This window comes from Apium graveolens, chromosome 5, assembly GCF_009905375.1.
Source record: "Apium graveolens cultivar Ventura chromosome 5, ASM990537v1, whole genome shotgun sequence".
Lineage (NCBI taxonomy): Eukaryota > Viridiplantae > Streptophyta > Magnoliopsida > Apiales > Apiaceae > Apium > Apium graveolens.
The window spans coordinates 100918043-100930012 of NC_133651.1; the positions used below are offsets into that span (position 1 = coordinate 100918043).

The 11970-nt window shown below is 34.6% G+C and overlaps 1 protein-coding gene across 1 annotated transcript; it reads left to right on the top strand.

Moving 5' to 3' along the window:
• The first annotated feature begins 557 nt into the window (after positions 1-557).
• On the top strand, positions 558-9969 carry LOC141660281 (protein NRT1/ PTR FAMILY 4.5-like). The gene is made up of 7 exons (XM_074467253.1): positions 558-776; positions 7138-7272; positions 7375-7452; positions 8442-8531; positions 8734-9111; positions 9240-9352; positions 9429-9969. Exons 1-7 carry the CDS (start codon positions 558-560, stop codon positions 9967-9969), a joined length of 1554 nt encoding a protein of 517 aa, XP_074323354.1.
• The last annotated feature ends 2001 nt before the right edge of the window (positions 9970-11970 follow it).

The window sequence follows — 11970 nt, forward strand, 5'->3', positions numbered from 1 at the left end:
AACAAGATGAGCAGGAAGGATGTTGGAGTAAAGATTCCATTCTTGGATAAAGACAACTATCACCATTGGAAGGTGAAAATGCACCTGCATCTTCTCTCTCAAGATGAAAGGCATGTTGATTGCATTGAGAAAGGCCCTCATATTCCTGTAAGAGCGGCTACAGATACTGAAGACGCTGTAGGCAATGGGCAAAGTGTCCCAAAGCTACAAGAAGAATGGACAGATGAAGATATTGAGCAAGTACACAAAGACAAGAAGGCTATGAACATTCTGTTCAATGGTCTTAATGGAGATATGTTTGACAATGTCATAAACTGCAAGACTGCTAAAGACATTTGGGATACAATTCAAATTATAAGTGATGGAACTGAGCACGTGAGGGAAAACAAGATGTAACTTCTAATTCAGCAGTATGAACATTTTCATTGTGAAGATAATGAATCTTTAAGTGACATATTTAGTAGGTTTCAAAAACTACTAAATGCACTGAAGCTGCATGGAAGGGTCTATCAGACAAAAGATTCAAACCTGAATTTACTTAGATCTCTACCAAAGGAATGGAAGCCTATGACGGTCTCTCTCAAAAATTCATAAGATCACAAGGAGTTTACCTTGGAGAGACTGTATGGGATTCTGAAAATTATAAACTTGAGTTAGAACAAGATGAGCAAATAGAGAAAGGAAGGAAGAAGGGAGGATCTATGGCACTGGTAGCTGAGCAAGAGAAAGTGAAAGAGATGAAGGTTGAAGCTGTAGAATCTATACCAAACTCTAGGGTTTGTGAAGGAAAAGGAAAAGGGTTAGTAGCTGAACATGAAGACCATCTTAGTCAAGATGAAATAGAGGATATAGATGAACATCTAGCTTTCCTGTCAAGAAGGTTTGCCAAGCTCAAATTCAAAAAGAATTTTGGAGCAACCAAGCCAAATAGAAACATGGTGGATAAATCCAAATTCAAAATTTTCAAATGTGGCTTGAGTGGTCATTTTGCAAGTGAATGCAGAAAGCCTGATTCTGAAAGAAAGAAGTTTGAGCCTGTGGATTAAAAAAAGATATATTTTGAATTGCTCAAACAAAAGGAAAGGGCCTTCTTGTCTCAAGATAATGACTGGGTAGCTACTGGAGTAGATGAGATGAAGAAACAATCTATGTCAACCTAGCCCTGATGGCCAAATCAGATGAAGCAGAGGTCAGTTCTTTAAGCAATCAGGTAATCACCACTAATCTAGCATATCTTTCTAAAGCTGAGTGTAATGATGCTATAAATGACATGTCCAGAGAGTTATATATCTTGCGTGTTACGCTTAAGTCACTCACTAAAGAAAATACCAGAATTAAAGATAACAATCTGTTTTTAAGTGAGAGAAATGCTATGTTAGAAACTCAATTTATTGAGTTTGAGAAATTGAAAGAGTGTAAAATTACTAAGGAAGAACTGACTGAATCCTTAAAGAAAGAGGAGATTTTAAGAAAGCTACTTGAATGAGAACATAAGGTAATTAAGACTTAGAAATCATCTAGAGATGTCCATACTCAAATTACCAAGGTTCAAGGTATAAATTCTTTCTGTGAGGAAGCCTGGAAAAAGAGTAAAGAGAAACTGGACCTAGTTTGGTAGAACGAATTTCAACGGATGTGGATTCAATGGATAATGAAGATTATCCATTGACAAAAAGATTCCAACGAATAATGAAGATTATCCGTCGAATGACAAAAAGATTCATCCGTCGAAAGACAAAGAACCACATCCGTCGAGTGATAGAAAGCCAGTTAGCAAAGTCAAGCTAGCTAAGTTAAATAATAAATATGGATCAAATTCCAAGAAATTTGTTACAGGAGAAACTAGTCAAGTCAAGGAAAACAAGATAGCTAATGTAGGACATCTGTCAATCAAGCAATTGAATGATAGATTGGAGAAAATTGAGGTTAAAGCAGACTCAAAAAGGAAAAATAATAGAAATGGAAAGTAGGTATTAACAAACATAACAACTACACACCTGATAAATATGCTCTAAGAAAAATCTGTGTTAAGTGTGGTAGTGTTAATCATATGTCTATTAATTGCAAATCTGCTATGCTTGCACCTATGTCTGCACCTCCCTCATTTCCTAGCATGCCCATAATGCCTATGAATGTTATGCCTGCACGGAATATGAATACACAATTTGCTAATATGCCATTTGCACAAAATCATTACTATGCTACATTTAGTATGCCTCAAATGCCATTTATCATGCCATACTAGAATAATATATTGGCACATAATATGCCATTTATTGTTAACCAACCCGTGCATGATAATTCTGTAATTGTGAATAGTTTTCAAAGCCCTACTCTATTGACCAAGGTTGAGTCTCAATCACCTGAGTCAAATGGGGACAAGCCTAAGAAACCTAAAAAGAAGGCTAACAAGGTAGGACCCAAGGAAACTTGGGTACCAAAATCAACTTGATTTGGTTTTGATGTGTGCAGGGAAATAGAAAGAATTTTTGGTATTTGGATAGTGGTTGCTCAAGGCACATGACTGGAGATGCTACCTTGCTCACTGAGTTCAAGGAGAGAGCTAACCCAAGTATTACTTTTGGAGATGAAAACAAAGGGTATATTGTGGGATATGCTTGATTTCAAAAGACAATGTCATCATTGAAGAAGTTGCTCTAGTGGATGGACTCAAACACAATCTTTGGAGTGTCAGCCTGCTTTGTGATAAGGGCAACTCAGTAACATTCAACTCTGAAGCTTGTGTTGTTACAAACAAGCAGGACAACAAAGTGGTTCTCACTGGTATGAGAAAAGGAAATATGTATTTAGCCGACTTCAACCCATCAAGTGCAAATTCTATTACTTGTCTTTTCAGCAAAGCAATTCAAGATGAAAGTTGGTTATGGCACAAGAAGCTGTCCCATCTGAACTTCAAGACTATGAATGAATTAGTTAGGAAAGATCTTGTAAGAGGCATTCCTCAAGTTGAGTTCTCAAAGGATGGACTATGTGATGCCTGTCAGAAAGGAAAACATATCAAGGCATCATTCAAAAAGAAGCTTGAATCTACAATTGAAGAACCTCTACAACTTTTGTATATGGATTTGTTTGGACCAATGAATGTATTGTCAATCTAAAAGAAAAGATACCGCCTAGTGATTGTTGATGATTTCTCAAAGTTCACTTGGACGTATTTTCTCAAATCTAAAGATGAAGCTAGTGAAATCATAATCAATCACATAAGACAAGTCAACAATCATCTTGATCTCAAAGTTAGAAGAATCAGGAGTGATAATGGAACTAAGTTCAAGAATTCTGTTATGAGGTTGTTTAGTGAAGAAAATGGAATCATGCATGAATTTTTAGCTGCTAGAACTCCACAACAAAATGGAGTGGTGGAAAGAAATAACAGATCTCTTATTGAAGCTGCAAGAACAATGCTAAAAGAATCAAAGTTACCAACATACTTTTAGGCAGAAGCTGTAAATACTGCATGCTACTCAAAATATTTATTTGGTCAATCAAGCAAAATTGTTATTCCCTAACAATACAACAAGAATTACAGAAGGGGGGTTGAATGTAATTCTGGCTTCTTTTGGGGATTTATGAAAAATGGTTCTAACTCAATTTATATCTAACTGTTTGATTTGCAAAGTGCGTAATACAAAGTTAAGTAAATAAAACATAATGTAATAAAAACTAAGGTATTTAAAACTTTCTGGTAGATTTGAATGTATCCACTAGATATATATATATATATCAAGAGAACCCTGTGAAGCTTGAATAGCTCACAACTGCTTTACAAGTGAATAAACAAACTACAAAGAAATTCAACAGAATACAGCTTACAAATGTTTCTCTGCTAAAAATGTGTTTGCTTAGTTAGTTTGTTCTACTATCTACACTTGGTTTATATATCACCAAGGTTACATGATAAAAAGACAAGATAATAAAACAAAACCTATCAATTCTAACTCCATGCTGCTTCACTACTCTATTCCAGCATCTTTGAATATCTTCATAATAGCATAGAAATGGTAATGCTTCTTTGTTCTCAAAACCCTGCTAAACAGGCTGCCACATTCCTTTTGCAAACACTCGACGCATATGACTGTGTTGTCACTGTCAACAGATATTTGAATTGATCATCCGTCGGGTACATGCTTGTTATCCGTCGAGTAGCCTTGTTGATCATTCGTCGGGTAGGTTTGTTGATCATCCGTCGGGTAGCCATTTATCACTTGACTCTATTTCATTTTTGCAGAATTACAAGACATCTTATATTTACATTTAATCAACCTATTCTGCATATCTACTAGCAGTCTACATGATTCATAAGCTACTACAAAATCTATACAAAGTTGTTTGCAGAAATGTGCTACAATACTTATTGTTACATAAGCTACTCACCAGGTGGATATCAATTAGTCATCCGTCGGTAATATATTGAATCATCCGTTGGGACTATAATTGATCATCCGTCGTGTGCTACAAAATTCAATAAGTTAAATCTACTAAGGTGTTTTGTTTAGCTTATTATCAAGTACACAATAAATTCCTAACAATCTCCCCCAATTTATGTCTACTGGAATTGTAGCCATAAATTAAGAAAAACTTGATGATAACAAAACATCCTAAAGATACAGATTAAAAAATAGTAGATAAAACTAATAAGTATTACAAATTGCTGAAAGTTGAACAATACAAAGTACACAAAGAAATTGCTCACAATTGTTATCAAGATGCTCCTCTAGTCTAAGCAGATAAATCTATTTCCTTGATTGTCTGGATTTCTTCCCAAGCCTTCGGTTGTTTTCTTCAATTTGATTCTGAAGTTGTCTATGGAATTCAAGTTCATCAGCTTCTGAGAGATTTAGCATTTACTGCATTTCCAAAAGAGTCTCATTTCTAGAGATACTCAATTGGTCCTTCAATCTGAAGAATCTTCAAACACCTTTGTCATCCATGAATTCCATCAGCCAATAGGGCCTTAGATGCACACTTTTTCCTGTAAAGGGAATAGATAGAGTTTTTGGAAGTGCATCTTTGGCTCTAATACTCCTTAGTTCCTCAATCCTCTCTAGAACTATTCTTCTTGTAGTTATATTGGATCCAAAGTTCTTTTTGAATGATGAATAGACTTTAATTAGAACATATTGGCTTTCTTGGAGAATCTTGTGAAGAGGCCATGTTATCTCTTTCCCTCCCTTGTATCTAAATACCAGTCTTTCAGGAAGATGTCTATAAGCATCAATTCCTCTTACTTCTTCCAGTTCATCCAAGTAGAGATTCAAGTCTGAAAATTCCTTGATATCACAAATGTACATGAGATCTCTCTTGTTGACTGTGGGTTGCGATTTTGTTAGAGCTTTGGATCTGAGAGATACAGGCTTCACTTTCTTGTTAGCTCTAGTCTTTGTCTTCTTTGTCTTGAAGATGGGTAAATTTAGCTCAGGAATTGGTAAACTATCCCAGTCTACTAGCTCATCCATAGGAACAATTGGTTCACCATGAATATTTCTTGTTGGATCAACCACTTTGAATTCTTCAAATACCATTGAGAGTTTTGATGTCTGAGTTGTAGTTGTAGGCTTTTTGGGAAATTGGTCTTCCAATTCCTCATCATTAAAGTGCACTTTCCTCTTGGAATGGAGTTTGTATCTAAATCTTCTTTTCTGCTGTGATTCTTCTTACATTTTCAGATACTTAGGTTCAGTAATTACAGTTGGTTGTACAAGAAATTCTGTTGTGGTTTTTACAGCTTGAAGCTTGGCCAAGATAATAGCTTGTTTTTTCTTTTGCTTTTGCTTCTTAGCATCCAAAGCATCTTGCTTCTTTTCTTGCCTGATTCTTTCTTTTTCTTCTTTCTTAGCTTCCACAAAAAGTGGGTGTCCAGCCACCACACAAATCTCCTTACCATTTCTGTAAATTTTAGCAATTCTCCTTTTGAGCACCAAATCAGTTGGATCCTTGTAGAATGCAATAGACCTAGCCAGCAGCTTCTTCTCATCTGGCCTAGGTGTTTCAAACACTGTATCCATAGGATTCTTATCTGAAAACTTAGGATAGTTCCATTTGGCCTTCATAATGAGATCTTTCTTTCACTACTAGAAAATCAGCATTAGACATCGCACATTAGACATCAGTCAGAAAAGTCACTGATATTAAAAGCCATTTTTATATCACATAAAAAAAAGTGATGTCTTTTTGGTATGTTTACATCAGCTTTTGAGTAAAGTAATGTCTAAGTTGTTCTTTTAAAAACTACGTCACATCAGTTAACATATAAACCGATGTCCAATTTTTTTTAACATAGGTTGACATAATAACCGATGTCTAAGCTCAATTTTAAAAAATTAGAGCCCGCTGCTTCTCCCTTTTGCTCCCCGCCCTTAGCCGAATTTTTTCCCCCTTAGTATATTTCCCCATCCCGCCTATTCACTCATTCACTTTAATAACATTATAACATAAAATTAAAAATAAATCAAAATCAAAACAAAAACAAAAAATTACAATCTCCACAAAAACAAAAACAAAAACTCATTCAGTCATTGCCCCTTTCTCTCTTGACTGCTAAACCTAGAACTCTCAAATATATGCTTACTGTCTTTCCCCCCTTTCCGATTAGACCTTGAATCTCCAATTAAACCTCTCAATTTCTTCAACTCATCTCTTAATTTCTTACTGTCTTTCTTTCAAATGTTTTTTTTTCTCATCTGTTTCAATTTTTGTGACAGATTCGAAGATTAAGGAGTTAAGTGTGTTCATTGAAGTTTAAGGTGAGGAGTAGAGTTTCTTGGAGCTAAATCTTGTAGCTAAGGGTTTATTAAAGCTTAAATCTCAGAGCTAATTAAGTTGGATTTTGGTCTTGGAGTTTGTTGCTGTGTTTTTTGGGATTTTGGACCTTGCTTTGTTAGGTATATTCTTCTTTACATATCTATTTATATATGTTTGGGCTGCATTTTGTGTAGTTGTATGTATGCATGTGAAATTGAAATGTGTAGTTGTTGCATGTGTAGTTGTATGTGTAGTTAAAATACGGATTTACATGTAATAACAAGTGCTTGTATATATTTATGTTTGTGTTGTTTGTAAATATATTTGTGTTTAGTCTGTTTACTAATTCATATTATAATCTTAAAATCATGTATTCAGATATTCTTAGTTTTCCTAGGCAGAATAATTCAGTTTGTGTCAGTGTCGAAAAGATGCTACATGGCCATTAAGAGTTCAAATGTAGTATATTGCATTTTGGGCAGTGGGTTTCTTTTGGTTACAAATTTGCTTAGAGTAATCTCCAGTTTCTGGTTGTGATATATCATATATAAAATTATATTTAAATATGCAGCATTGTCTTTGATTTTTAACATAACTCTGATTATAACTTTGCAGATTACAGATGTTGAAAATTTGATAGTAGCACCAATATCAAAAGCATCAACTAGGCAAAGAGTTGGAAGGGCAGGAAGAGTACGTCCTGGAAAATGTTATAGGTGCTGAACTGAGAAGTTCTCATTTTATTGACAATAGTTTCTTTTTAGAAGTTGTGCCTATTATTATTATCTATTATAAATATCAAGAAGATTTTAATGGTTTAGGTGTGATACTGTGTCCAAATTCTGCCTACTGTGTGCAAAGTTTGAAGTGAATTAGATCTTGAAAAACAGGGCGTGATATGAGTTGATAATTTTCATAGATTGATGGGTGAATATCTTCCATAGCATCTCTCCTGGTTTGAATTAGGGGTTACCTGTGTAGGCCGAGTCTTGAATAATTTCTCCCTTTATATCATCCAACTAGACTTAATGAATAAAATACTAGTCGGTAGGTGTTTATTATATGTAATTTCAGCTTTGATTGATCATTCTAGGTTTTAACAGCTCGATAACTCATGATTATGATATTACGCTTTCATATGTATATGCATGTCTTTATCTTTCTACTTTTTGAGCTTATCTCTGGCACTGGATATCTCTGTTGTTTTTTATTGCAATTATGTCCAAGTTCCACCTCTTTGGTGTTTTTGTTATTGAAAATGGATGGTTGAATTTAATTATAATTCATCTTGGGCATTCTTCTCAAATATCACTGCATGAGTTCTTGTTCGTAAATTTATTAAGTTTTTGTTTTGATTTTGCTGGAGAGCAAGACTTTGTTGAATAATATTAATTTGAGCTATACGATATTAGGCTCTATACAGAGGAGTATTACGTCAATGAATTGTCTACAGAGGGGATTCCAGAGATTCAGAGAACAAGTCTTGTTTCCTTTGTAATTGATGATGATGCCAAACTTACTTCACCATCTTTCTTCCTGAGCACACACACATGAGATGCCTGGTATAATTTCTGCACTTCTCTCTGTTATCCAAGTGCAAAACCACCTACCTAGCCATATAGTAAACATAATTTATACTGATTTCATAATTTCTAGTACTCAGAATATTTAACTTTATGTAGGAACCAATGTTCTCAAAAATGATCTTAGCTTCAGATGAGCTTGGATGTTCCGAGGAGATCTTAACAATTGTTGTTGTCCTTTCCATACAGGTAGACTCTCCCCTATATCATAATCTTTTTGGAATTCTTCATATTTGATCTAGCTGTTTGCATAACATAGAAATATGAACATCTTGAGTTGAATGATACAATAATTGTATGATAAGTTACATTCTAAGAGTTCTCTAATCAATTGTATACATATAGTCTACACTGGATCTTCAGAATTCTGCAAATATTTGAGATGCTTAAGATATTACTAATAAATCAATGTGAGGCTGCAGAAAGTAGCCAAGCTGCGATTCTATACACTGGCCTATATTTAGTCGCATTTGGGGCTGGTGGACTAAAAGTGGCGCTTCCTTCCTTGGGAGCAGACCAGTTTGATGAGTCAGACCCTGAAGAGTCTAATACCCTTTCTAGTTTCTTTAACTGGTTCCTATTTTTTGTTGTTATTGGGGCTATCTTTGGTGTCACTTTCTTGGTCTGGATTAGTGAAAATGAAGGCTGGAACTGGGGATTTGGGGTGTCTACTTTTGCAGTAGCAATCACAATCTTGTTCATGTGCATGGGAAGATCACTCTACAGGAACAATGTCCCAAAAGGAAGCCCACTCAGTCGAATAATGCAGGTGTGCACCATTTTGTACAATTACACAGGATGTATGCATGGTCATTGTAATTGCAGATAGATATACTTTGATGTCCATTATTTTGATGGGGCTAATTCATGACTTCAAATGCTTTTTTCTAAAACTAGGTATTTGTGACTGCAATTAGAAACCGTAATCTTTCACTTCCAGAAAACGCAGTAGGATTCCACGAGGTTCATGATAAACAATCTGAGACTCTTCACAGAACAAATCAATTCAGGTGCCTACTCTTATTCATCTTAGCTAGCTAGTGGAGATTCTTAGTGTTCGGAAAATTTAATCTCTCTATATTGCAGGTTCTTGGATCATGCAGCAGTTATTGTGACTACAGATTCATCTACTGTTAACAATCCGGGACCCTGGAAAATATGTACTGTGACACAAGTTGAGGAAACAAAAATTTTAATTCGGATGCTCTCGATAATTTTAAGCACTATCTTCATGAATACATGTTTGGCTCAACTCCAAACTTTCAGCATCCAACAGAGTAATACGATGGACATAAATCTTCTTGGTTTTCAAGTCCCTGGATCTTCAATCCCTGACATTCCACTAGTGTTTATGTTTATATTGATCCCAATATATGATCGTGTCTGTGTTCCAATTCTCCGAAAGTTCACAGGGATTCCCACTGGAGTCACAAACTTCCAAAGAATAGGAGTTGGACTCGTTCTCTCAGCCATTTCTATGGTTGTGGCAGGAATAGTAGAGACACACCGCAAATCTGTTGCTGTCGAGTACAACATGGTTGATTCTGCAGAGCCTTTGCCTATGATTGTGTTCTGGTTAGGTTTCCAATATGCAATATTTGGAATGGCTGATATGTTTACATTGTGAATAGTCTAGTAAAGCTCATGTTTTTTTTAAAAAAACTTCTATTGCAGTCTATCTGGGTATCGTCCAGGGGATCACAGAAAGAGCTAGATGAAGCAAAGATGAGATTTGCTGTTGCCGAGGTTTCATCTCAACTCATGTTTAATTTATATAGAGCTTCAGCTGGTTTAGCAGCTGTTAAATTTTATAAGAGCTTCAGCTGGTTTAGCAGATGTATTTCTGTTTAGGATGAACTTTGTAAATGATCGATGGTGGATGTCTAGTACTTGCTTTTGCAGTTATGTAGTTTGTTTGGATTATGAAGTTTGGTTGGTGGTGGATATATGTACGTAATTGGTATAATCTATGGTAAATCAATGAATGTATGTTTATTTTTGCGTTTTTTTTGGTTTGGTTAGTTTTGGAATGGTAAAATGGCAGTTGGTATGTTTTTGGATGACTCTTGTTTAGGTTTTGGGCATTTGATTGAAACAAGGGATTCATGAATAAAAAAATAAACAAACATCACTTCATGAACAAAATAACTGATGTAAAATGTAGTCAAATAAGATATTTCATACAATAAACTGATGTCATAAGCAGGCACATATATCAGCTCACAAGAAATGACTGATGTAAAACAATATAATAGATATCACATTTTGAAAGAACTGATGTTAAACACACACAAAGACATCGGTTTCATTAAAAAAAGAAATGTACGACATCGTTTCTAATAAAAGACTGATGTAATATGTTAAGTTACACATCAGTTTAACAAGTTTTTCGATGTTAATGTATCATATTGCTTTATATGTGATAAGTTTAAAATGATATACATGACATATGAATGAATAACTGAAACCATAGTGAAGGTATACATTGAAGAAAAATACATCACATTGTTAAGAAAAACGATGTCTAAACTGTGTATAGATGTAACACCCCCAAATCCAGGGTCGGGGATCTGGGTTGTCACGAGTTCCATTTCCCTTAATAACACCCAATCTTAATAATTACTCAACTACTCTGTACTGTGACCCCACAATAAATACACACACCACACGTTATAGTCCCAGAGATGAACATCCAAAAATACCCACAAGTCATTTTATTCCACAATTATATGTCAATACACCCTAAAAAGGTTTCTGAATAAATTTACATTTTCTTTGCCATTATTACAATTCATAATTATACATAAATCTGGTACATCAAAAGTTGAAAGCCTAGCCTATTGGTAGCTCCTACCTCAGCTATGGCGGCATCAACGCTTCTAGAAAACTGTGGAACGTCTCCTAATCGCTTGCGAATCGGGAGCTTGGTCCTGTTCATCTTCTCTATCTGATGTTGTGTGATGAAAGAAGAAAGCAAGGGTGAGCAGTAAGCCCACCAAAATAATATGTATAATGATTAACAATATATGAGCCTACTCATAATACTCATGAAAGTCTTGGTCAAAAGAAATGAACCAAGTTGATATCTTAATGCGATGAAGTCGCAAAATATTCAGTATATATATATATACATATATACTTTTCAAAATATTGGAAGTCCTCTTCCATGCATAATATACACAAAGTCCCAGTGTATAACTGTATAAAAAATATCGTTGCAAGGTGATCTCATATATCTAACCTTGTCTCAACGTTTTTCTGAAAATCTTTGTCATTCATAAGACAATTATTAATTAGATATAAGTTTAAAAGATGAAGTTACCAAATACTTCACTACACTTATATCATTTATAAAGTTACTTGAACTACCATTGTTCAAAGTATAATGAGCTTTCAACAGTTCATCACATAGATGAGACTACAAGACAAGATTTGAATAGATTAAATCTTTAAAATATTATTAAAGGAAATGAAGTTATGATATACTTCATTAAGTTCTGATATATATATATATATATATATATATATATATATATATATATATATATATATCCACATATACATCTTCCTTTATACATTTCCTGAAAACCTCTGTCATGTGAAGTATGAACAGAATTGCAATATCCAA